The sequence below is a fragment of the Amaranthus tricolor genome, chromosome 13 (genome assembly GCF_026212465.1).
Source record: "Amaranthus tricolor cultivar Red isolate AtriRed21 chromosome 13, ASM2621246v1, whole genome shotgun sequence".
In the NCBI taxonomy this organism is placed as follows: domain Eukaryota; kingdom Viridiplantae; phylum Streptophyta; class Magnoliopsida; order Caryophyllales; family Amaranthaceae; genus Amaranthus; species Amaranthus tricolor.
In genome coordinates this window covers 6,426,344-6,452,082 of record NC_080059.1, presented here as the reverse complement: position 1 = coordinate 6,452,082, position 25,739 = coordinate 6,426,344, and the positions used below count along the sequence as shown (strand labels likewise).

The 25,739-nt window shown below is 30.1% G+C and overlaps 2 protein-coding genes across 3 annotated transcripts; both read right to left on the bottom strand.

Annotated features, from left to right (window-relative positions):
- Positions 1–3,920: 3,920 nt before the first annotated feature.
- LOC130798350 (CRAL-TRIO domain-containing protein YKL091C-like) lies at positions 3,921–7,565 on the bottom strand. Its single transcript, XM_057661289.1, has 6 exons — positions 7,220–7,565; positions 5,748–6,012; positions 5,086–5,122; positions 4,884–4,989; positions 4,677–4,787; positions 3,921–4,303 (listed from the first exon to the last, which is right to left on the bottom strand). The coding sequence occupies exons 1-6, from the start codon at positions 7,358–7,360 to the stop codon at positions 4,187–4,189; spliced, it is 777 nt and encodes a 258-aa protein (XP_057517272.1). The 5' UTR covers positions 7,361–7,565; the 3' UTR covers positions 3,921–4,186.
- A 3,558-nt stretch (positions 7,566–11,123) lies between these two features.
- Positions 11,124–16,363, bottom strand: LOC130798344 (uncharacterized). Of its 2 annotated transcripts, none has more exons than XM_057661282.1 (6): positions 16,089–16,363; positions 13,551–13,815; positions 13,386–13,422; positions 12,952–13,063; positions 12,766–12,876; positions 11,124–11,804 (listed from the first exon to the last, which is right to left on the bottom strand). In XM_057661282.1, exons 1-6 carry the CDS (start codon positions 16,188–16,190, stop codon positions 11,688–11,690), a joined length of 744 nt encoding a protein of 247 aa, XP_057517265.1. In that variant the 5' UTR covers positions 16,191–16,363; the 3' UTR covers positions 11,124–11,687. The 2 variants fall into 2 exon arrangements, with proteins under 2 accessions (XP_057517265.1, XP_057517266.1); XM_057661283.1 differs by having other exon boundaries at positions 11,125–11,804; positions 12,952–13,057.
- Positions 16,364–25,739: the final 9,376 nt, after the last annotated feature.

Here is a 25,739-nt window from a genome sequence, read left to right as displayed (position 1 = left end):
ATTGATCAACCGAATTGAGAGGGTAGCTTACTAGCTTATAGTATATTAATTTTTATTAAGATGGATTATGATTTAAATTAACGGTTTGTGCGTAAGTATTTCACGAAACAATAAAGACTTACAAGGACATTGAATATTATTTATGTATTTTTTTTTTGAATATTATCACAAAAACTTGTACGAGACGGTCACATAATGGGACTGTTAATTTGGGCCGGTTCAATTCGCACATGTAACAATATTTAAATTTTCTGAGCATTTATCAATTTTGGCCTTATATGTATCCATTTTGAAAATTGATACCTTTAAGATTAAAATTGAAAAATTGTCAGAAAATGAAAAAAATGCCCAAATTATTACACGCACGAATTGGACCAGTTCAAATTGACGGTCTCATTATAATGTCATCTCGTCCAAGACCAGCTGTATTTATATTAATTGTGTGAGTTATGTATGAAATTATAAATGAATTTTCAACTGACCTAAAACTTCAACAGCTACTCTTATGAAAAACTGTCTCTCATATAGATGACCTCAAAACAAGAAGCTCACATTCTCATTTTCCCTTTAATTTGTATTAATAGGCTATATAACACATATATCTAATGTGTCTCCCAAAAAAATGTGTCTGGCAGCAACAATACATGAAACTTCAATATCTATAAAAAAAACAAAATTGGATACTTCACAAATCACAACTATCTTATATTTCATTTCTCAATTTTCGAGGCTTTTTCAACCACGAAATCAACTAGTGTATTTTTAAAAAAGAAAATTAACTTTAAAAATTCAACATTTCAACCGTTCTCTTTTAAAATTCCATGTTTTGATTAATTTAAAAAAACTCTACCTTTGCATCAATTTTTTTTTTAAAAGGAATTTCCTCTCTCCTTTACATGTTGGCTGTTGCAATCGATTTTTCAATTTTTTTAAAAAATGCCACATATCTTCCTATAATTGGTTATGTTATTTTAATCAAAAAAATAAAAAAGAGAAAAATCTACTAACCGAACCCTCCCTCCTCCACCTTCCCCACCAGTCAGGCAGCCACCACCAAATCCCTCATCCTAGGGCCACCCTCCCCCAACCTAGACCGGCAAACCCCTATACCAAGACACCCTCCCCAACTCCCCCACCCAGGTAAGTCGGGTTTTCTTTAATTTTATTTTAATTTTACTTAAAAATATTAAAAAATAATTCAAAAAGTAACCGATTTATCAAGATCATGAGTCAGAAACTCATTAAAAAGAAAATTGAAGTAAAGGTCGAATTTTTGAAAAATAATCAAACGGTAAAATTTTTTAAGAGAATACCTAAAGGTACAAATTTTATAAGTAAATTTTGCTTTTTAATATAATTTTAATTTTTTATTATAAAATAGGCTAAGAGAAGGAAAAAATAAAATTAAAATTAAATCTCAAATTTTTTATAAAAATAATAATTATTATTTAACTGAAACAAGATATGATAGTATGAATGTGGTGTAATAAAGTCTAAGCTATTGATTTGTTATTGAAATATTAATATACACCTAACCATATTTATTAATAGCATGTGTATTAACGTGTGGTTTTAACAAATGCCTCCAATGCAAGTTGTAAATAGGACTAATTATTTTTGTTGGCCACAAAGATTACACATCTTTATGGGTTTCCCTTTCAAAATAAATGCTAGGATCGAAGGATATCTCTTTCTTGATATTATAGCTTAAGATTTTCGTAAATACTCCGAATATATTTTATATTTCCGATGAGAAAGTATTATATAATTAAAAAATATGAAAGTTCTTTAAATTGTACGCCTATGGTAAAAACTAAGAGTAACATAGAGAGTATATATTTTATTGATTTCGGCTAGGCTTACCTTATAGTTGATACTATGGGCGGATCTACGTATGGGCTCCCGGGGCATGTGCCTTGGGCAAAATAAATAAAATTAATTTTAGGGGGTCTCATTTCAAACAAAATTTTCAGTAATTTTAGACATTCAAAAGTCAAAACTCTAAATTACTCTCCCTTCTCTCTACTCAAAAAAACCTAAAAAAACTCTACTCACGTTGCCACTGTCAGACACCACAGCCTCCTGCTGCCTCAGGCAATCCATCACAACCTGTCGCCGATGTAACTGGTGTCAGACGCTGCTAGAGTTGGGTGCTTGCGCTTCGCTGCTCACGCCTCACAATTGACAGTCTTCTTTTCTTTACAAAAACCCTAAAAATTAAAATTTTATTTTTTTAAAGTATTTTCACTCCTAATCTTAATCTTTATCTTTATGTTCTAATCTTTAATCTTCTTTTGATCTTAAATTATTAATCTTGTTGTTCTAATCTTGTTTCTTGATTTTTTTTGTAAAATGTTGTTTCTTGATTTTTTTAGAATGTTGTTCCATCCACTTCAAATAGAAAAATAGGCTGATGGATGAGTAAATCCTTATCATAATACTAGCTTCGTTGCAAATGTAACTCCAAAATTTGCAAAAAAAACAAAAAATAAAAATAAAAAAAATTTAGATTTTTGATTTTGTTGGGCAATTTGAAAAAAAAATCATAAATTTGCGAGTTTTAATGGTGTTGGTTCTATGTATATGTCAAAATTTACAAGAAACAACATTCTAAAAAAAATTTTGGCCTTGTCTTGAGATTATTGCGCTTTGGCTTTGTCTTGTGATTATTGCGCTTCTACAACTTTTTTGCCGAAATAAAAAATATTTTATTGTTCATTATGCAAACGAAATTTTGTCAAAACTTTGTCCATTCGTTAGTGCCCTAGGAAACTCTAAACCCTGGATCCGCCACTTACTAGATAGGAGAGCGAAATTTCCTTTTTATATATAAGAATCAAATACCTATCATATGTTAAAGGGCGCCAAAGCTATTATTCTCTTGTTTAGAAATTATACTCTTAACCATTGAAATAAATATTTTCATGGAACAAATTAGACAATAATAAGGAAAGATAGTCACTACAACAAACTTAACTTTTCGCGACACTGAATTTAGTGGCATTTAAAAAAAATGCCACTGATTTATATTTTTAGTGTAATAATTATTTGTTTGCATCTTAAGTTCCACTATAAAGTGATTTAGTGACACTTTATTTGATTTTTAATGACATATGTAATTATTACTATAGTCAATAGTGGCATTTATGAAAAATGTCACTAGATCCTATTTCGCAAAAAGCTTTAGTGTGATTTTTTATTATGCTGGTAAAAAGTCTAATAAATGTCACTAAATCCTCTATATATACTATTAGAAATTTGAAGTAGCGACATTTAAATTAAATGTCGCTAAATATATCCCACATTTCCACTAAAAGCAAGTTATGTTGTAGTGAGTGAAAATAATATTTTATCGAATGATAAAACTAATGGAAAAAATACGGGGACCATAAGCATTTTAAAAAATATTAAGCTCCTAACTTTTATACTTAAAATACTTATTTTTAATTGTTTAATATTCAGCACATCATTTTCGACGTTAAAAATAACACTTTTGATATAAAAATATTAATTTATTGAGTTTGGACTTTGTATTAACACATCACAACGTGAGACAACCTCTCACAAGAGTTGCTCAGTGTAATATATTTACTGTACTTTAAATGAGCTAATACTAGCTCCATATAAAATGTCTCATTTTTTTTTACAATATTTATCAATCACTTGTAATTTATATTTTATTATAAGTTAAATCATAGTCAAGTAAAATCTTTTTTTTGCTTCATCTTAATGCATAAATTATCAGTATTAACTTTTTATAATTTTAAATTATATTTAATATTATAGATAATAAGTCTCAAGACTTAGGGTGAAATAAAGCGAGTACTAAATACAAAATTTTCCTTGAAAGATGTTGTTAGGTGAACAATATAATGAGTGTAACATACAATTTGTGACTACACGTTTGTTCATGTTAAAACTTATGGCAACTGATAAGGCTATATATTTCATCTCATGTGGTAAGTAGGAAGTACTAATACATGATGATTATCATCCATTAATAACTATGATAAATATACTCATACAATCACACTTCATAAAGTCCTATCATCCTCATCATCATTCCATAATCCATCATTAGCTATAAATATAATTAATTCATTAACGGCCAACAACTAATTGCCAACTGCACATAATAGAATATATTCGGATGATAACTTCTTATTGATTGTTATAGGATTGATAATCAAGCCTCTTGAATGGGAACAAGGGTCATTTTGCCTCCATAAATTTCTGGGAGTTGACTCTCATCAATGTCTTCTAGTAATGTTGATTTCAGGTTCCGATCCTCCACAAATACTATCTGTAGTGGGAGAAATTAAAATTTAGGTAATGTATTTGTCAATAAATCATCTCAACTAAAAGCTTAAGCCGACAACTATAGGTTTATGATATGGTATACTCTATTCGTAACAACCCCTTACACGATAATCCTTTAGAATAGAAGTGTGGGGGTACAAATTACGATATTTCTTTTGTCACATTAATATTTAATACCACGTAAAGGAATTATTTCAACTAAATACTAAAGCTGATGGTTGTAGCACTATGATATCTCATATACTCTATTAGCGTTGGGCAAGTGATTATACTACAAATCCGAGAAAGATCAAATGGACTCATCGTGATAGCTAGACAGGTAACCGTGCAAGCTAGTACGGGTACAATAACTTCACCTTGGTCTTGGTTTTTTCGTCGATGAACGGGTAGACAATCTTCCACACTGTCATAAAAAGTCTTGGGGCGTGTACAATCAACAACTTCCCTAATCTTTCAGGGTAGCAATCCTGCAAAATGAGAGCGTATCAGCAAACTCAACCGTGGTTGGGAAGCCTGAAATCAAGTAGCAACTTTCTTGAAAATGAACACTCTATAGTCTATACCTGAAGAATTGCGAGAACCCCTACATATGCGCGGATATCACTGTTAGAATATCCCCATCCACTAAGATCTGCAATTCCTAAATATTTTTCCTGCCCTTCCGGCATCCTGTTTTAGTATATAATGATACGGTTTAGTCAGGCGATTGTAATTGATCAAATAATTTCATGTTAGTATGCAAATAAATGTGGATCAGACTCGAACCTTGAGCATATTTTGTCAAGAGAATACACACAAAAACCTGTAAAACCCGACCACAAAATCAGTGAAAAATAAGAGACATGCTTTGACAGAGTTGATACAGCAGACAAAATGAAGAACTATGATAGTGTACAAGTATTTGATAAGGTTGTTTAGCGTTTAACTCAAACTAAAAAACTCATAACCTTTTACTTGTTAAAAAACAATTCAACCAAAAGTTTAAACCGGTGATTGAGGCCTTAGATATGTTGTATACTCCTAACACATATTAGATTCGAACCCTTGAACTTTTTGTCATGTTGGCTTTTGATACCATTTCAAGAAACCAACTAAACCAAAAGTTTAAGCTAATAGTTGAGGCCACATGATATGCTATATATTTTAACACGCCCCCTCTCACGAAAGCCCATTGAGGCTAGAAGTGTGAATACAGCACATACCCTCTTCATACATCTGCTGCTAAATATTCCACTTCTAATGAGGGATAGTTGCTGGCTCTGATACCATATTATGAAACCAACTCAACTAAAGCTTAAGCTTTTAGTAGAGTTGTATTCCTTGACATTAATAACAAAGCTCAAGCTAACACCTGAATTGGTGCATCTACATATACTCTCCTTCAATGTATCCAAGTATATAGTATGTAATGAAGAAAAAGAACATACGCTTGAACTCATCTAGGCCCCCTGGTTTAGGATTTTGAAAATGTCTACTACCCATGACCACATTGATTGGTCGTCCTTGCTTATCGAACCCTTGTAGAAACATTTTGTTGGCCGCAAGATCATACTCTATCTCTGTCTCAGAGATATGACCATTAGGTACAAATGTACGTCTCCATTTAAGATACTTCAAGAACATCCCACATGCCTTGTTTACATCAAGCTCACGGGCTCTTAAGAATCTCCTCAACATTAAGTCATCTGCATCCTGATCCATGTTCATGTTCAAAGGAAAAAACGTATTTAAGTGCTAATTTTAACAAATGGATGTGTGTACAATCATATGATAATGATAAGAAATGTAATTTAGTTAGAGGTAATTTTAGACATATGTAATTTATTTGACCGTATTTTGCCCCGTAAATTAAGGGCCATCAAATATTAGTTTATATTGTTTATGTTTTATTTGTTTTTAGGCCTTAAAATATCTTTAAAAGTAAGTTAAACAAGGCCTACATAATTATTGTGTATTTTTGTTATACACGACCCTTTTAAACGAGGATTGATTTTGTCTAAATTTGAGCGTGTATCACTTTTCTCTGGGGTGGTTCAATTCTCCTTGTTTCTTTCCTAGCCATTTTCTTTCCTCAGTCTACCTTATACAATTGTATAAATTTTTGTATGAGATTGTCTTACAGTGAGACACTCCTCATACATGAGTTAAATAGTTAATATTACAAATTATTAACATATAAACATCTTATTTTGAGATTGTCTAATTAGGAGAGGATATCTCACAAAAGCAGTTTTATTATCATTTATATTTGAAGAATATTATATTATATATCATTAAATATTACTTCCTCCTATTCACCTTAGAAGTCCCATTTGACTTTTCACAGATTTTAAGAAGAGTCAAAAGTGGAACCCTAAGAATAGGAAAGAGAGTAATATTATGGATTTTTAATGTAAGGGAGGAAAATTGGTATGAGTAATGGAGGGTATAATTGAAAATAGGATAAAGCTACTAAAAAGTTTAAAACCCATACCAAAAATAGAAATGAGACAATTAAGGTGACTTGACCATAAAAGAAAATGGGACACTAAATAGGAGGGAGTATAAGTTTTATATCTTTGGGATCTTGTGTAGTTGTGAATATTTTGGATACCCAAAATCTTCCAAGACCATGATTTTTTTATTTTTTTTTTGAGATAATGACCATGATTGTCAACAACCATGTTTTCCAAAAAAAAAAAAATACTCCAAGTGTATATTTTCCATATAAATTATGAATGTCTCCATTTGAGATGCAAAATTAAACTATCAAGGGAAGGAGAGCTTACTAATCTACTCTAGTAATCCCTCTGCCCATCTAATTTGCAGTTCTCAAAATAAAAAATTAGATGCAAATTAAACAAGAAATAAAATGAACGAATTTTTGTAAAAAAAAAAATACAAAAGAGAGAATAAGAACCTTAGCAGAGGGATCTTTAGATTCAATTAAAGATCTCAAGAGCAATAATTTATGTTGTTCTGAATTTTGCTTGATTTCTTTATCATTTCCATGAGCTAATTGCTTGGACTCAATATTTTCTTGAGCTAATTCTGTCACCATTTTTTAGTTTCCCTCACTCAAACTCAACACGTACACAGTAACAAGCAAAGAAAGAAAGAATGACATATGTAGAGGAAACTAATTTATCTATCTCTTTGAATTTGTCCTGTCTATTTAAATTTGCCCCATTTAAAAAGACTTTCTTATTAAAAGGGGAAATTTAGGAAAAAGTATAGTAGTAAGCACTTTTTCCGTCCTATTAAATTTGCAGTTTTTTTAATTTTGATTTGTCTCATTTAATTTGCATCATTTTTATTTTTGGATAATGCTCTATCACTTTTTTTAATCTCATCCGTACTTTACATTTCAACCCTTTTTTAATTTAATACATACAATTCATTTTTTTTCTCTTCATTTATTACCATTATCTACTTTTTTCTTAAAAAATAACAATTTTCTCCTTGATGCAAATTATCCGATAAAGAGCGAGTAATAACTAATTTGGCTACTCGATTTATTGTGATAGCGTATACCCAACCCAATCCAACCAAATTCAGCCCCAACTTTTAGTTTTAGGCTGTCTTAATCTTGTAGGACTAGTCTTGGTAACGACATGATGTTATCCCATATGGTATGTTTTCCTTCTTGAAATGATGGCTCTTAAAATTTAAAAAAAAGTTTCGTATGGTAATTTTGAGTTTTTGGTTTTTTTATGTGATAGACAATAAATTACGTGGTGACATCGAGTTTTTAATTTTTTTCATGTAATAAATAAAATATTAAATATTTTGTTAAATTTAGTACTCATTTCGACTGGTTTACGAAATATGTAGCCAATTAGGGTGATTGCGACGTTTTTTTTGAAAAAAGATCATTATGTTCGGAAAAAATAGCGTAAAGTTAACAAAAACACTTTCATCTGATCTGTACCATGTGGAAAAGTTGAAAGTTAAATGTTACCACGTGGATTAAAAAAATGTTTGTCTACCACGTAGAAAAGACGATAATTAAGGTTATCATGTAAAAATTTCTAAATTTAAAGTATAGGAAAGGGAGATTAGTGGAGTACAATGGAGTTCACTAAAATGCATTTCAGAAGTCATGACGAGATGACGAGATTTTTTAGGTATTCTATGCGGAAACTATAAACATATATAGATTGGAAAATATATAAAATCTATATTCTATATGTTAGCAATATAAAACATTATAAATTAATATAACAATATGATCTGAAGTTAAATGACTTAGTCAATACATGATGAAAGATCCTAACAATTATAATGTGTCTTTATCATCAAGAATCCTAACACTCATAAGGATACTTAAAAAGTAGGATATATACATAATTTTGAAATTTTGTCAAGTAAAAAAAAAAGTGTTGTACTTCCAACGTTTTAAATTAGTTGTAATATTTAACACTATTTATTTATTATTTTTAATTTGTGATTAATTTTTAATTTATAAGTTAAAATATAGTTAAGTGAGATCTTATTTGATTTTTCTCATTGCAAAAATTATTACTTAATATCAATTTTTTTATTTTTTATTATATATAATTAGAGATATTTAAGATTGAATTAGTGCATTAAACTGCTTAAAAAAGTAATAAACATTGCAAATAAATTAAAACGGAGGAAAAATGTTATTGTCATTGTTACTACTACTCATCTAATTTGTTATCTAGACATTGTTGTAAGTATTGATATTGTTATTATTATTACTCACTGAATATATAATTAATCTCGACATTGTTATTATAATATTGATATTGTTGTTATTGTTACTCACTAAGGGGTGTTTCGTATGAGAAATAAAAATATAATGGAAAGAAAATTCATAAAAAGGTATAAAGGTAATAAAAAGTATTATTATTGTGAGTTGTTTGGTATATTAATACTTTATCATGAAAAGAAAAACAATTCTTGATTTTACATTTTTCTCTCCTTAAACCATACCCATCAACCCATGAAAGCCACCAACCTCATGAAAACTACCACCAAAATCATAGTATTACCTCATTAACCATTACAGAGAATGATGGTGAAAGAAACAAATAATTAAATTGAGTTTTTCATTTAAATTTTCTGCAAATTAATCACAAATTTTCAGATTTTGTACCCTTATTTCATTTCTACAAAACTTTCCTGCAAATTAACCACAAATTTTCTGCAAAAATGATGAAAATCAAGTTATGAGCACTTGAAGAAGAACAAAAATATCATGATCAATTATATGAATTGAAAGAGATGAGCAGATAAATATTAATTATTGAGTTTGAGGGAGAGGAAGAGAGGTAATGTACTAATTCCGCAAGAATATGAGCAGTAACAAAGTAATAGAAACAGTTTCTTTTTGGTAACGGTAAGGGTTATCAAAAAACTATACCAAACAATTAATAAGGGTAATGATAAACTAAATTCATTACCTATCTTAAAATTTGAAATACCAAACGACCTCTTAAATGTTTAATTGATTTTGATAAATACTAAGTATACTCCTCCTATCTCCATTTGTTTACCATCATTTTTATTCGTCTTATTTATATATTTTAATTTGTAACATCGTTTTACGAATTAATTTCCACCGCTTTGTAAATTCTTATTATTCATGTAGTTTTTATTCTATCTTTTAATATTATCCATAGAATTTAAAATTTTAATTTTATTTTCTATGATTAATATATTTTTAATATATATATTAATAATCCCATATTTGGAAAAATTTTAGTCGAAGGTTAATTGTATTTCACGACTAACATCATGACGTATAATCTTTAAAATAGGTGAGTAGATTTGTTGAATTCTCAACTACTTAAATTTATTTCACTCTAAATGTTGATATATATGTAAAGTCCAAATATTGTCCTGCCGTAACTGATGTGATGCAACAAGTTCAAGGACCAATCAAATCTTGATCTTGTTAAGTACTCGATCCGTATCTTATCATGGATATCTGATCGAATCAATATTGAATTTACTATGTTTTTAAATTTTGTCATAAACAATTTGTGATAATTCACATTTAGCTTGAAAAGAAATTGATATACTACTTATATTAATAAGGTGTATCTTCTTTTCATGGAAGTCCATTTGCTAAGAATTCCACAGTGAAGCGTGCTTGGTGGGGATCAATCTTAGGATGGGTGACCTCTAGGAAAGTTTTCCCGTGTGCGTACGAGTGAGGCCAAAGTGCGCAGGAAAGACTTGTGTTGGTCTGTGGGGCCAGTCTACAGTTTCCATGAGTAATCACTGGTGGTCCGTTGGCCCGGGGTGTTACAAATGGTATCTGAGAAAACCTGCGACCGTGACTGATTGTGTGTTCAGTGCACATAGCGGGGGAAAAGATTCTGAAACTACGGGATCCATCGAGGACGTTGTATTCCTAAGTGGGGTGAGTGTGATAACCCAAATTTAGCTTGAAAAGGGATTGATAAACTACTTATATCAACAAGGTGCATCTTCTTTTCATGGAAGTCCATTTGCTTAGAATTCCACAGTTAAGCGTGTTTGGTGGGGATCAATCTTAGGATGGGTGACCTCTTGGGAAGTTTTCCCGTGTGCACACGAGTAAGGCCAAAGTGCGCGGAAAAGACTTGTGTTGATCTGTGGGGCCAGTCTACAGTTTACATGAGTAGTCACCAGTGGTCCGTTGGACCGGGATGTTACACAATATTATTTCATTCCTATCCATATTAATAAATTTCTCACTTTCACATAAATCACATTTTTAACCTATATTTATATATAACAACTATATTTTTTAATAATAGTTTATTTAAAAATAAGTTTCTTGCATCATCTATACTTTAATGTAATAATGTTAAAATACAATTTTTAATTTGCCTTAATAAATAACATAAATAATTCAATCCAATATTTCGTTAATAAATATTTCGTTAAAATACAATATTTCATCATCTATATTACAGTCTACAATTTTTATTGTGAGAATCAGAGGAATGCTGTCAATTTTACCCCAAAAAGTAAGAGCCCTACATAAAAAGGAATTCGAGTGATATATAGTAGCCTCAAGAGTAAAATTATTTGCAGAAACTAGATTTATTCTATTATGACTTTATGAGTATATATAATTTTAATTTGACTAACTACATTAAGACAAGAAAACAACTAGGGAAAATATTAGTAGTCTGAAACATAAATCTTCTAAATTAAGAAATTTAATTTGACTAACTAAATTAGTTAAATTTATTCTATTATGAGTATATATAATTTTATTGATAAATCTAATTTACATCAATTATCTTTAAGGTGATAATGGTAAGAATCTGAAAATATTTTATTAAAATCATGCAATATATTATATATTAGATATTTAGGATTGGGTTTGCACACAAAGTATATGTAGTGCTTTAGGGAGGATGATATCAGGCCTCTTGAATGGGAATTAGTGGTAGTTTTCCTCCATATATTTCGGGAAGTTGGCTCTCATCAATATCTTCTAGCAATGTTGATTTTAGCTTCTGATTCTCAACAAAGACTATCTGCAATTCAAAAAAGAGTTAAATTTTGGATGAATATATATTTATATATATATATATATATATATATATATATATATATATATATATATATATATATATATATAATTTTTTAAGTGTTAAACTATAATGATTTCTATTTAAACATGTCAATTTTTATTCAATCGTACATAACATTTATATGAATTTTAATAACAAAATCGAAAGGTTTTAACTTGAAAATTTTCGGCCACAGAGGTAGATTGATCAAGGGCGTGAGAGTCACAACCCTCGTATAATATAAATTGTACCGACTTTCTTAAGTGAATATTATAATATGTTGTATATTTTAAGTAAAATATATTATGGCCCTTTCATTTTTTGTTTTTATCTAATTATTCTAATTTATTGTAAGTCCTCGAGCCGGAGACTCCTTTGGCCGCGCTCTTCTTTATGGGTATGAGTTATCGTCGTCTTTCCCTCTCCAGACCCTGGCAGTAGTTTTTCTTTGAGCGGGATATACTGGATAGGATGATGATGATATTGTAAGGACTCAACCCTTATAGCTAAAATCCATTGTCCGACAATATTTATTAGCTGATGTGATTGGAATTTGAATTTAACCATTTTGACTCGTTTTCTCATATTTATCAATTTTGATTTCACGTCTTCATTATTTTTATCGTGATCCACTATATTTATATTCAATTTTTGTGTTTTTTGAGTTTATATTTCTTTAATTTGTTTAAACCTTTAAATTGCTATTATTCTTTTTCATAAGAATTTTTTAAAAAAATTATAGTTTAATTTTTTTAAAAAAATAAAGTTACTGATAATAAAGTACTTTATCTTAATTCTTCCCAAAAAAATCAAAAGGATCTAAATTAAAAATAATCCAACTCAAAACCCACTTGTTCAACCAGCCCAACCATTGTCACAGGTGTAAATCTATTCCATATGATAGTATAATAAATTGGAAACTAACTTTGGTCTTTGTATTGTCATCAATGAAAGGATAGATGATTTTCCATACTGCCATGAAGATTCTTGGTGCATGCAATAAAAATAGTTTTCCTAATCTTTCTGGGTAGCAATCCTGCGTATCAATTAATGTTAGAATATATAACATATTATAAATAATTATATAATATTATTATATATCATATATTACCTGAAGAATAGATAAAGCTCCTAGATATCCACGAATGTCACTGTTTGAGAATCCCCATCCTTGAAGATCTCCAATTGCACAAAACTTTTCCTGTCCAACCCCCATCCTGCATCTTTTTAACAATTTGATCATCGAATCAATTAATGTTATAAATTTATGAAAACATTATTTTTAGATTTGTCCCATTAAAATTTCTATTAACCGTAACATTTTTCTTTATAATATTTTATTATCAACAGTAATATCAAAGAGATATTGAGAATATATAACATATCGTAACTTGGTATACAATCATACCCGTGAACTTTTGTTTGACTTTTGTTATTATATCAAAAAAAATTAACAAAAAATTTAAGTTTATATGGCTATAGCTTAATTAGTGTATGTTATATATTTTTATTTTAGTAGATAAAGGCTAAGATAAAGCGGCGAACCTTGCGCAAAGTTTGTCAAGAACAAACACACAAAATCCTGCAAAAATCATCACAAATTAAAATAATTAACAAAGGAATGTGATTACAAATAGAAAACTCTCAAGATTAAAAATTCTGTTATAAACAAATTCAAAAGAACAATATACAAAGTAAGAGAAAACATACGCTTGAACTCATGATATCCCCCAGGAGTAGTATTTTGAAAGTGTCGGCGAGCTGATAGAACCAAAATAGGACGTCCTTTCTTATCATTTCCACCAGCAAATATTTTGTTTTGAGCAATTTCATTTTTAATCTCGGATTCTGATATAAATCCATTGGGAACAAATGACCTTCTCCATTTTATGTACTTTAAGAACATTGCTCCGGCTTTATCCACATCAAAATTACGGCCTCTTAAGAATCTTCTTAGTGTCAAATCATCTACTTCCTGAGTTTATGAAAAATTAGGGTTATGAATAGCAGCTCGTTTTATATAAAAGATCATCTTATTATTAGATTGGTTCATATAATTAACCTATTTTTGTAATTGAAAGTCATCATTCTAACACATTTAATATTTAAACGACTCTACCGTGATCCGGTGGTGTGTTTTAGGCGACTGAATGTACTAAAAATTATTGTAAACTTTAAACGGTCATCATTTCTTGCTCGATTATCGAAATTGGACATATAAGATATCGTTGGAAAGCTCTTGAAGTCTAGTTTGTAACGCCGTAAACTTTGCATTATTGCAATTTTTCTATAAAAAGTTACAACCAAAAGATTGAACATGTATCAAATTTCATCATAAGCAAATTTTAAACAATCGTCATTTCTCGTTCGCTTATCGGAATTGGGCATATAATATATCATTGGAAAAATCTTAAAGTCTAGATTCTAATGCCGCAAACATTACATGTGATTTTCATTTTCCTATCAAAAATTATAACCAAAATTGTGAACATGTATCAAATTTCAGCACAAGACGTGTAACTAGGTTTATTTTCTAGATTTTTAAAAATTGTTTTCTTTTTTTAAAATTAATATTCTTTATGTTAATTTAATAATTATTAATAATTTAAGTTTAATAATAATAATAACGGTTGATTTTATAATTAAAAATAGATTCAAGGGAATTTTAGTAATTTTATTAAAAAAGGTGGCTACTCGATGAATAGGGTAGCGATTTTTAATGATTGGGTAAATTAATGGACCAATATTTGGTTGTTTAATTTATTTTTTTAACCAATTAGAAAAACTTTCCATAACCGGAAAGATTCCAAATGTAACCAATAAAAGGGATAAATCTTGTATATGATCATCTCACATGAGATGAGTCTATATAATTAGTTTATTTACCAAATTTATCACTTTAAGATTGTAAGTGATTACATTACGGTTATAAGTCACTTTAAGACTATGAAAAATGATTACTCTTAAACGATAAGTAATCACTTTAAGATTATATGTGATCATTTTAAGACCAATTAAATATAAATAATTCACTGTGAAATCGTCTTATTAAAGACAAAATAGGTAACTAACTAACAATTGTGATCATGAACTAACAATTTTGAATCAAAAAGATGAGTATCTAGTATCTGTTGGTGTGTATAAACTGTAGACATAATCTCTTACTTAAAATTTATTACATTAAATTCAAAAATTTATCGATTTAATTTGTATATTGGGACCCTTTTGACGGTAGCTAGTAGCTTCACTGATTACACTTTACTAGTACACATCATTTTATTGTAGATAGGCTAGCCAAAGGTTTCCAAATGTTCCCAAATATTTAGTGATCTGCCATTATTTTCTTTTTATAGTCATATCAATCTATTAATTCCATTTCTAACTTTGTGTAAGTTTCTACCCCTGAGACCGTCTCACAGTGAAACGACTTCAAAACAAGAGGTCCATAAGCTAAATGTTCCTATTATTAGGCTATTTAACCCAAATATGAGGCTTATCTCACGGTGAGACGGTCTAATACAAGAATTTGTGAAGTTTTTAATGAACAAAAAAAAAATACTTGCTCCGTTCTATATTACTTGCATAAAATCAATTTTTGCACTATTTATTATTTTATGATAGTTTACATATTTTGGCTACTATACAATAAAAAAACATAGTCATATGGGTTTTGTTTATTAATTCGTCTCGTCGCATATTTTTATAATACAAATTTTTATAATTTTTAGGTATGTACAACTCTAAATACAAACAATCTAACAAACACATTAAATTGCATAAAAATATGTTTGGTGTAAGTATTTTGGATCGGAGAAAGTAATTTATAAGAAGAGAAGTCCTTCATTTCACCTATACATACAAACATGTCCTAAAAACGTTAAACATAAAATATATTACATAGTTTATAGACTTGGAGGAATATGTTATACTTCCTCCTATTTATCATATGCGTCATATTTGACTTTGCACAAAATTTAAAAAAGCTAAATAGGACCACATAAATAAGAGAGATATAGTAGTGTTTTTAAATTTTAAGGGGTGAAGTGAGGTTCTTATGAATAAATGTAATTTAAGGTAAGTTTGTTAAGGGTAAATTGATAATGCTAACGACTAAAAATAAAATTAAACATTTAAAGTGACTTAACTAAAAAAGGAAATGAGACACATATATTGAATACAAGGTACTATATTTTATTAGATGTTATAAAAAAATCTGATATTAAATATAAATAAAGAAGTAAAAAAAACCTTAGTAGAGGGATCTCGAGATTCAACAAAGGATCTGAGTAGCGAGAGTTTAAGCTGTTCATTTCTATGGATGCTTTCCTTCTCAATACTTCCTTGATCCATTGCTTATTAGTGATTGCCAACTCTTCAATTAATTTCTATTTTTTTCTTTTTATATTATACTTTTTTTTTTGGATTAGTACTAGTCTCTTTTAAGGATTTAGCTTAATTTATATCTGAATTTTGATGAGAATGACAGAAAATGAATGACGTGAAAATTAGGGAAACTGAAACAAAATGAGCCACCAGAAAGCTGTCCACTCTACTTAAATGACCCAGCTATTTCAGTCATAATGGTTGGAAATTATTAGATAGAGTATCGTATAGATACTCGTAGTACGAGCTAAAGATGTTTATTCAAGTCATCAAATTGATTTAAAATTAAATTTTTGAAAATTGATTATAGTGGTAATATTAATTTTTACATAATTTAAATTTATTTTTAAATTAAGTTGTGTTAAATTCGATTATAAGATTAGGTGAATATCAGATCATTAAATCTGTTTTAAACGTCATGTCATGTGCTTTACATGCTTCATATTCACATCTCATACTTTTCAGAAATTTGCAAATTTTTTTAATAAATACTTTGCATGGTATTATTAAATATTAATTTGCTTTTCTTATATTTTTTAATGCATGTGTTTGAAGCTTAAGATCTATAAAAATATTTCGTAAAAAATAATAAAAAGCATATTTCTATATGTCGAAATGAATCTAACAAAATTTTATATAGATATATTTAAACTAGAAAATATGGATAAAAAATTATGTACAACAGTACAAGTGTCACTCTTTTTAAAAGGAATATTTTTTGTGGGAACAACAATATCAAACGAAGGGAGTAATATATACATCAAGTCCTTTATAAGACAATTTCACCGTGAGACGAGCTCATACAAACATTCATTTAATAATTTTTAATAATTTCTTAAAAAATTAATTAAGTAAATGGAAATGTATTGAATATGACATACTTGACAGCTATTTGTTTTATTTTTTACAAAAATTAAATATTAGACCAGCCTAAATTAAGCTGTTTTACAATGAGACAATTTTTATAAAGAATTTGTATATATATTGCATTAGGGAGATCGATGTACTAAATTCATATTTATATGCACTACTCTTAGTGCTTAACTAAGATGAATGCGATGTAAAACCTGCAAGTTCTTGTTAGGATTTATAATATATTTTAGGTTTTAATTAGAAAAAATTATCAAAAAGTATTTAATAATTTTTTTTTCAAAAAGTACTTAATAAAATAGTTTTGTTAGAAAATACCTAATAAAAAATTTTTCTCTTCCAAAAAGTACTAAATAATGTTTTCCTTCAATTGACCGTCAAATATAAGTGAGGAAATTGAATTGAAAAGAAATTGAAGATGAGGAAGAAGAATTTTTGATTTTGACCAGTCAACTGTTATATTTGACGGTCAACTGAAGGAAAACGTTAATTGGTACTCTTTGGAAAAGAAAAAATAAAAATTTTGTTAGTATTTTTTGACAAAACTTTTTTTATTAGGTACTCTTTGAAAAAAAAAATTTTATTAGATACTTTCTGACACTTCTTCCTTTTAATTAGAACTTTTAGTTGAGTTGGTTTGTTGACATAGTTTTATAAACTATCGTTATAGATAGTCAGGGGTTTTAATCTCAAGCGCCCCTCATTTATAGTGGTTTATCTAGTGCCAACATATTAAATATAAAAAGGGGTATATAATAATTTACACTTCTAACTTAAAAGACTTTCTCGTAGCAAAGCAACAAAGACATTGGTTGAGTTATAAGAACAGATGGGTGATTGGGTTCTACACTTATGCCTTAATTATCAATCAGTAATCAGTTTTGCATTGAATGCATAGATCTTCCGATCCAGAGGACCCTACAGACCTACACCCTTGACAAAGGAAATAAACTCCACTGTCTAACGGCTTCAATTTAATGATGCTCTTTTATTAGCTGTTTAAACTGTTTCATCACCGTCACTCTCACCCTTATCATTACTATCTTTGTCCTATTTTTATATTTTAATCTTATTATAATTTATTCAAAATGATTGTAGAATAGTAAAAGGCTTTTTGACTTTTTAATAACAGTTAGGGATGGTAAACTCTTTCCATTTAGGTAGTTTTTATATTTATTTTAAAACAGCTCAAATCAGCGTAAATAATATAATAGTATTATCTAATGCACTACTGAAGACTTATATAAGTTTGGACTGAATCCGACATGTGGTTCGATAACTACAGCAAATCAATATCAGAGTATTTAAAAATTTTACATAATTTAAACTTAAATAGTTACAAATCTTTTATAAGCTAAGTTTATACATTACAAAATATCTAAATTCTTTAATTTTACAACACATGATTCTTTAAAATGTCATTACAAGTTAACTTTCCTAAAATGACGTCCTTACTATTGCGACACATAACACATAAGAGCAGTAAAAGTCCATCCATAATAGAGTTGACCTGCAAGTGGATCTATCCCCGTAAGGGATAAGCCCCATCAAAGACTGTCAATAATTAAATTGTTGAGTAATCCAACAAGCTATTATATTTATATACAAGTCATTAACAACATTTCTAATAAAATTCCTTTGCTCATTTGGTAACTACCTATAAACATTATCTTATCAAAATCCAAACTCTTTTAAAAGACTATTTGATATCGACATAAATACGGCTAAGAACCTTTAGTTCATAGCGAATCAAAATACGTCTATAACTTTACAAGCCAATAGCAAAATCATCCAAAATACAGCTATTACTTTACAAGTCAATAGCGAAACAATACGGCAAATGAAATATATGATTTCATTGTGAACAAACAAAACTTCATACACCAAACGTATTTATTCAAAACTCATATTAAAAAAATAATATAACACTTTAAAATGTGGGAATATATAGATCGTCAGGAAGTAGGCTTATTCTGAGAACACGGGTGATCGTCATCACCGAAAATACGGCTCTTGCAAGAACGAAACGACATCGGGGACTCGAGACCGATCCAAATAACCATAACCTATTATCATGCTATAGATTTCACAATAATCCGGATATAAATATCCGTTGCCAATTTCCAAAAACAGACACTTTTCGATGTCGAATATTTCAATATAAAACAAGACAATAATTAACTTGATGTTCTTTGAAATCAACAATCTTGTAGGGTGCAAGTGGATTTTTAAGAAGAAAGAAGGATCATCTAAATTTGAGAAAGTTCGTTTAAGGCTAGGCTAGTTACAAAGTGGTTCAGTCAGGTAGAAGGGGTTGACTTCGTGGAGATATTCTTACCAGTGGTTCGACATACTTCTATTCGTGTGCTATTGTCGATTGTAGCACATTTTGACCTTGAGCTGGAGCAGCTGGATGTTAAGACGGCTTTCCTTCATGACGATTTGGAGGAGGAGATTTTGATGAAGCAGCCCGAGGGATTTGAGATCCCAGGGAAAGAGCACTACGCATGCAGATTGCTAAAGTCGTTGTATGGACTTAAGCAATCCCTTCGGTAGTGGTACAAGAGGTTTGATTCTTTTATGGTTTCGCATGGTTTTGATAGGAACGCGTATGATTGCTGTGTGTATCATAGTAAGTTGGATGACGGTTCATGATTTATTTGACATGAAAGATTTGGGTCTAGTTAAGAAGATTTTGGGTATGGAGATCTATAGGGATCGGGCTAGGGGTAAGCTTTTCTTGACTCAGAAAAGTTACATCGAAAAGATTTTATCTTGTTTTGGGATGGACAAGTCGAAGCCTATAAGTACACCAACATCTGTGAGCTGCAAATTGTCTTTGCCTATGTCACCTCAAACTGAGGAGGAGTTGGCATATATGTCTAGAGTCCCTTATGCCAACGCTGTTGGTTGTTTGATGTATGCTATAGTATGTACTAGGCCGGATATTGCGGACGCTGTTAGTGATGTGAGTAGGTTCATGGCTCGACCTGGAAGAGAGCACTGGCAGAGGGTGAAAAGGATTTTTTGTTATTTAAGAGGGACAAATGATATTGGTCTTGTGTATGTGTAACGGCCCGGTTAAAGTGACCCGGAAAAATCATGTGAAAACATGAATCCGGTTCACAAACGGACGCAAGAAAACTCATCCTTACTCGGATCGTCAACGTTCCAACGGTAAAGGAATATGGTCAACAAAGAAAAACAGCGCCAAACAAAACAAAACAAATCAGCGGAAGTCTTTACATACAACTCGAGAGCCCACCGGCCTCTAGACTAGCTAAAAGTTGTACGAGATAAAAAGAAGACATCATAAACTTTGGTTACATAAACTTTGGTTATTTCGACTCATTACAAAGTATGTCTAGACTTGATAGTTACGGGTTCTAAGCTGAATCCTCACTCCAGCCCCCTCCTGCAGTCAACCTGCTGCACGTCGTATGATAACACGTAGCAGGTTCCAAAGAACAACCAATACACGTTAGAGACTTCATACATATATTAAACAGGTTGAATACAAGCATTGTGTTTACCCTAGCATGCAAAGGCTCTAATACATATTCTTTATTCAATATTTCCAATCTTGTAACGTTGCCCGTCCTGTTCGGGTCGTACAAGTATAATTTCAAATTTGTTTTGGTGGAATACACTTGGGAGAGCTAATCCCAAGGCAACCACCTACCTAAGACGTTGCCCGTCCTGTTCGAGTCGCCAAAGGCTAAAGTATGCATACCCCCATGGTGACCGTAATGATCCACAACTGCCATGGGAAAAATAATTTATAATATTCCAAACCATTTGTTAACCCTTTTGGGTAACATAACCAAACGTCAACCCTTTTGGGTGACAAACACATAAATTCTCAATTTACACTTAATTATTTCATATTATTTGAGGTGTCTAATCCTTATGTGATTACAAATGCCTCGATTAGGAATAAAACAACATTACTTGCACAACCATATAAACAGTATGGTCTAAGCGTGTACCTTTGAACGCTGCAAACACACGTTGGTCAAGCACAATTAGAATTTCGCCCTCTTATGAAACGAGGTCCTAAATAACACACACACAAAACGATCATGTATTAGACCGTGTTTAAACATTTAATCCACTCAATACCATTAAGATATCACTAAGACTTGCTAATTTCAAATGATTTCATCCAACTCCCAATAGCTCCAAATTTTACATTCTGACCAGAAACTTTTATGGCCATTTCGGACAGTTTAGAAAATTCAAATTAAAAATCCGACTTCACCGCTGCGTCCGGAACGCATCAATTACCTTGGGTACCAAATTTCATAATTTCTAGTATCCGATTACTATTTTTAATTTTTTTAAGCGTTTTAACGAGTTTTAAAACGCATCGGTTAAATAAAACAACAACGAAACACACCCAACACTCGGATCGGGACGCCACTACCGAGGCAGCAGCTGCTGTCCATAAATTCCTTTTACTTTAATTATTTTTATTTTATATATTTTTTTTTCCTATTTAAATTATTTAATCCTTTTTAAATCTCCATACCAAAATACACCTAACCAAAACCGAATTTACATTTTACTAAAATAAAACAAATAAAACCAAATCTCCTATCACACAACCACTTGATATTTCTACACATCTAACAATACATAAAATCCCATCAACAATCTAAACCATCATCAAAAACATAAAACTAGCAACTTAAGACATACTCATCCACAAGATCCTTCAAGAGCAATTAAAGTTTCATAAACCATGATAATTAAATTAAATATTTGATTCTCTTATCAAATTAAAATTTTGTAGAGAATCATATATCATCATTTTTGAATCAAAACATATATATAAGGACAATCCTTTAAACAAATCAAATTTTGTTAAAGGATTTATAAACTCATGGATACCTACATTACTTAATCCATACACTTAAAATTTCTTCTAACAAACTAAAATCTTGCTAGAGAAATATAAATCATAAAATAAATCCATTTTTAACCTTTGAATAGACTTTATTCTTATAACAAATTTAAACTTTGTTAAAGAATGCAAATCAAGGAAAATTTTATATAATAGAAATAGGATTAGTAGAGAAAATTATATATAAAAGAATGTGTATTCAATCCTCCTAAAAATCATAGGATATCATCATACATAAAATATATTTCACCTTAGAAATCTTATGAATAAGATTTATAATAACAATTTAAATAAACTTACCCCTTGAACAAAAGATTGAATTGAACAAACCAAAAGAATTTTTTTTTTCTTTGAGGCAGCCGAAACCAAGAAGCAAGGAGGAGAAATTTTTCTGAATTTTTTTATGTTCAAGGGATGTTTAAAATGGTGATTAAAGATGCTTGAAATGCCTTGAGGATTAATGAAGAAATTAAGGACCCATCTTAAAAGCCTAATACATCATTATGAGAGGAGTTACAAAAACTCCTCCCATACTCCCCAAGACCGGCAGCCCCTTCCAACTCCCCACATTTTTTTTTAATTAATTAATTATTTAATTAATTGAGTAATTATTGTGTTATTATCACAATCGAAACAAAACGTCATGCGATAAAACTCGTTACCGTTAAAATTAACCTACTTTGTTACTTATAATTAACTATGTAAAATAATATAATTTAATATCACTTATTTATTTTATTTTGTTATATTTTATTTTATTATATTTTATTTATTTTTAAACCCGATAAATTACGGGGTGTTACAGTATGGGAATGGTAAGGAGTGTTTGGTAACTGGATATAGTGATTCTGATTATGCAGCTGATGTGGATACCAGGAGGTCGGTGACAGGGTATGTGTTTACTTTAGGTGGTTTTGTGGTTAGTTGGAAGTCTATATTGCAATCTTCGGTTACGTTGTCTACTACTGAAGCTGAGTACATGGCTTTAACTTCTGCAGCTAAGGAGTCCATATAGCTCAAAGGCCTTGTAGGTGAACTGGATATCGCACAGGATTTTCCTACGGTGTATTGTGATAGTCTAAGTGCCATTTGATTAGCTAAAGACCAAGTACACCATGATCGGATCAAGCACATTGATGTTAGGTATCATTTCTTGCGTACTGACAAGAGGGTAAAAGGTAAAGAAGATCGGGATCGCTGACAACCCAGCCGATTTCTTTACTAAGTCTGTTCCATTTAGTAAGTTTAAACATTGCTTAGACTTGCTAAATATTGATTACTATGTGATGTAGTAGGCCCTTAGGGGCGGTGTTAGGGAGCTCCCGTTGTAGGCATGTTGGCCTTAAGGTGGAGCTTGCCCAGAACTTGTGATGCAGGTGGAGCATTATGAATTGTTATACTTGGTGACAAGTATGTGATGGGTCTTGGTTGGAGACTTGTCAGGATGAGTCTTGGTTGAAGACTTATCGGGATGTACGGCTTATGCGTGAGCTTTACATCGGGTTTTGGCTTGAGATATGTTCACTTTGTGTTGATGAAATCGTTTGCTGAATACGAGTTTTTGTCAAGGTGGAGATTGTTGTTAATGGTGACTCAAACTAGCAAGCACCATTGAAGAAGATGAGTATGGGTCAAATAGGAGGTCCGCGGGGCGCGGAGTGCGTTCTGTCTCCATTTCGCGGCTCGCGTAGTTGTACACGGCTCGCGAAATGGCGGTTTCTTTTCACGGGAGGTGCCTTTTGGGACGGTTACTTTGTGTTTATTATGTAATGATTTCCTTTTATTGGGCATTAGATTATAAACTCCCATTTAAGGATTAATATATGAAAATTCACAAAATTAAGAGAGATCACAAGAGAGCCATTAATTTATGAGTGTGATTGAGATTCATCTTGTAATTCTTTGCGATCATAGTGAAATTATTTGATGTTGGTGCTGGTGGATATAGCTATCACATTGATAGTGAACTACGTTAAATCTCTCGTGTCAATTTCTTATTTTGTATTGAATTTTCTTATTGTTTCATTATTGTTCAACGAACTTGCTTCCGCTGTCGCACAGTAAAAGAACAAGAAAAAAAATAGTGTTTTGGTGTGGTAGAGGCGTGAGATTGAAGATGAATATGGGGTTGCTTGTTTTTAGTTTTCTTTTTCTCTAGTTTCTGATTTCTATTTTGTTTTATAAAGGCATCAAGACCCTAATATTTGGGATGACACATTACTTTTAACGTGTCAATCCACAAGAAATACTGAAGGACATTTATCATCTAATTACAATTATACCGTCCTAAACCCGCAATTGTGTACTATAATAAATATTGTAGGTAAACTAAAATAGTTTTATAATTTTACTTTATTAAAACATCACTTTAAATAAAATAAAATAAAACTTTAAATATGAGTAAAAATAAATTATAAGACAAATTATCATCTCTAAAATAATATTACTCGGATTAACTTAAAACTCAAATTTCAATTTAACTTAATTAGTATTATAATTAAGGTGTAATAAATTAGTGGCTGTTATATATTTGATCTTAGGCGAATTATTTATTAAGGGTCCCTTTAAAAACTTTTAAAATCTTATTAATTTATAATACAAACTCATATTTTATCTATTATTTCCATTTATTGTTTGTCACTATTTAGTTATCATTTTTAATTTGTATTTTAATTTTATTCCTTAAATTGAAAGATAGTCATGTGGGATCTTTTTGATTCGTTTCAATACAAGGATTATTAATATAAGGTTTTTATAAATTTAATAAAGAACAATTTGAGATATTAAAGATTAAAATATTATCTCAACAGTCGGCAAATATGAAAAACTAAATGAAACTAATCCTGGATTAAATTGGAGGTAATTTTATATCGCACAAAAATATCACTCTTTAGCTTTAGCTAATAGGTAAAAAAATAAGTTCTAGTTTAACATTACTTTACAATTATCATTTTCGTTCCTTTTTTTACTATTATAATTATAATACTATAAATTAAGACCCAACAATCGTACAAGAACATTTATTTGATGAAATCATTTATATTATTACCGATTAGGGATAATCCAAACCCAAAAAAGTCCAACATAATTCAATTTATTTTATGGTTATTATATAAATGAAATATGGAGGCTATATAAAATGAGACACCAAAAGTACAGATTGCATATTTGTGAAATATCCAAATTATTTTATCTAAGTGCATTTATTTAATTGATCTGTGTTAATTAATAATTTAATTATTATAAATGACAATATTAATAGGAATTAGTAACTTTTTACAATTTAGTCATCATAAATGATAATTCAATTAATATAAATTAATTAATGGAAATTATAATAATTTTTAGTAATTAAACGGGACAAGAGCAGGCCGGGCTTACTTGACGCATGTAAAGCCCATTTTTAATTTAATGGGCTCTTATCCAACCTGATGCGGCCCGTATTTGACCCATTGAACACCCTCTTCTTGACCCTGAGTTAAGTGGAATTTTTGAAAAAGCTGAGCGAAAAAAAAAAATGAATTGAATAACCGAAAAATCAAACTATTTCAAAAACTGAGCGTGAAACTCCCAGACCTAAGGTTTGGGGCTGTTCGTAGTTAGTAACTGCGAACAGGTCAAAAAAGACAAAATAGCTGTTCGCAGTGAATAGCAAAAAGACAAAATAGCTGTTCGCAGTTAGTAACTGCGAACAGCTATTTCACCTAAAAAAAAATTTTTTTTTTGTTGCTGTTCGCAGT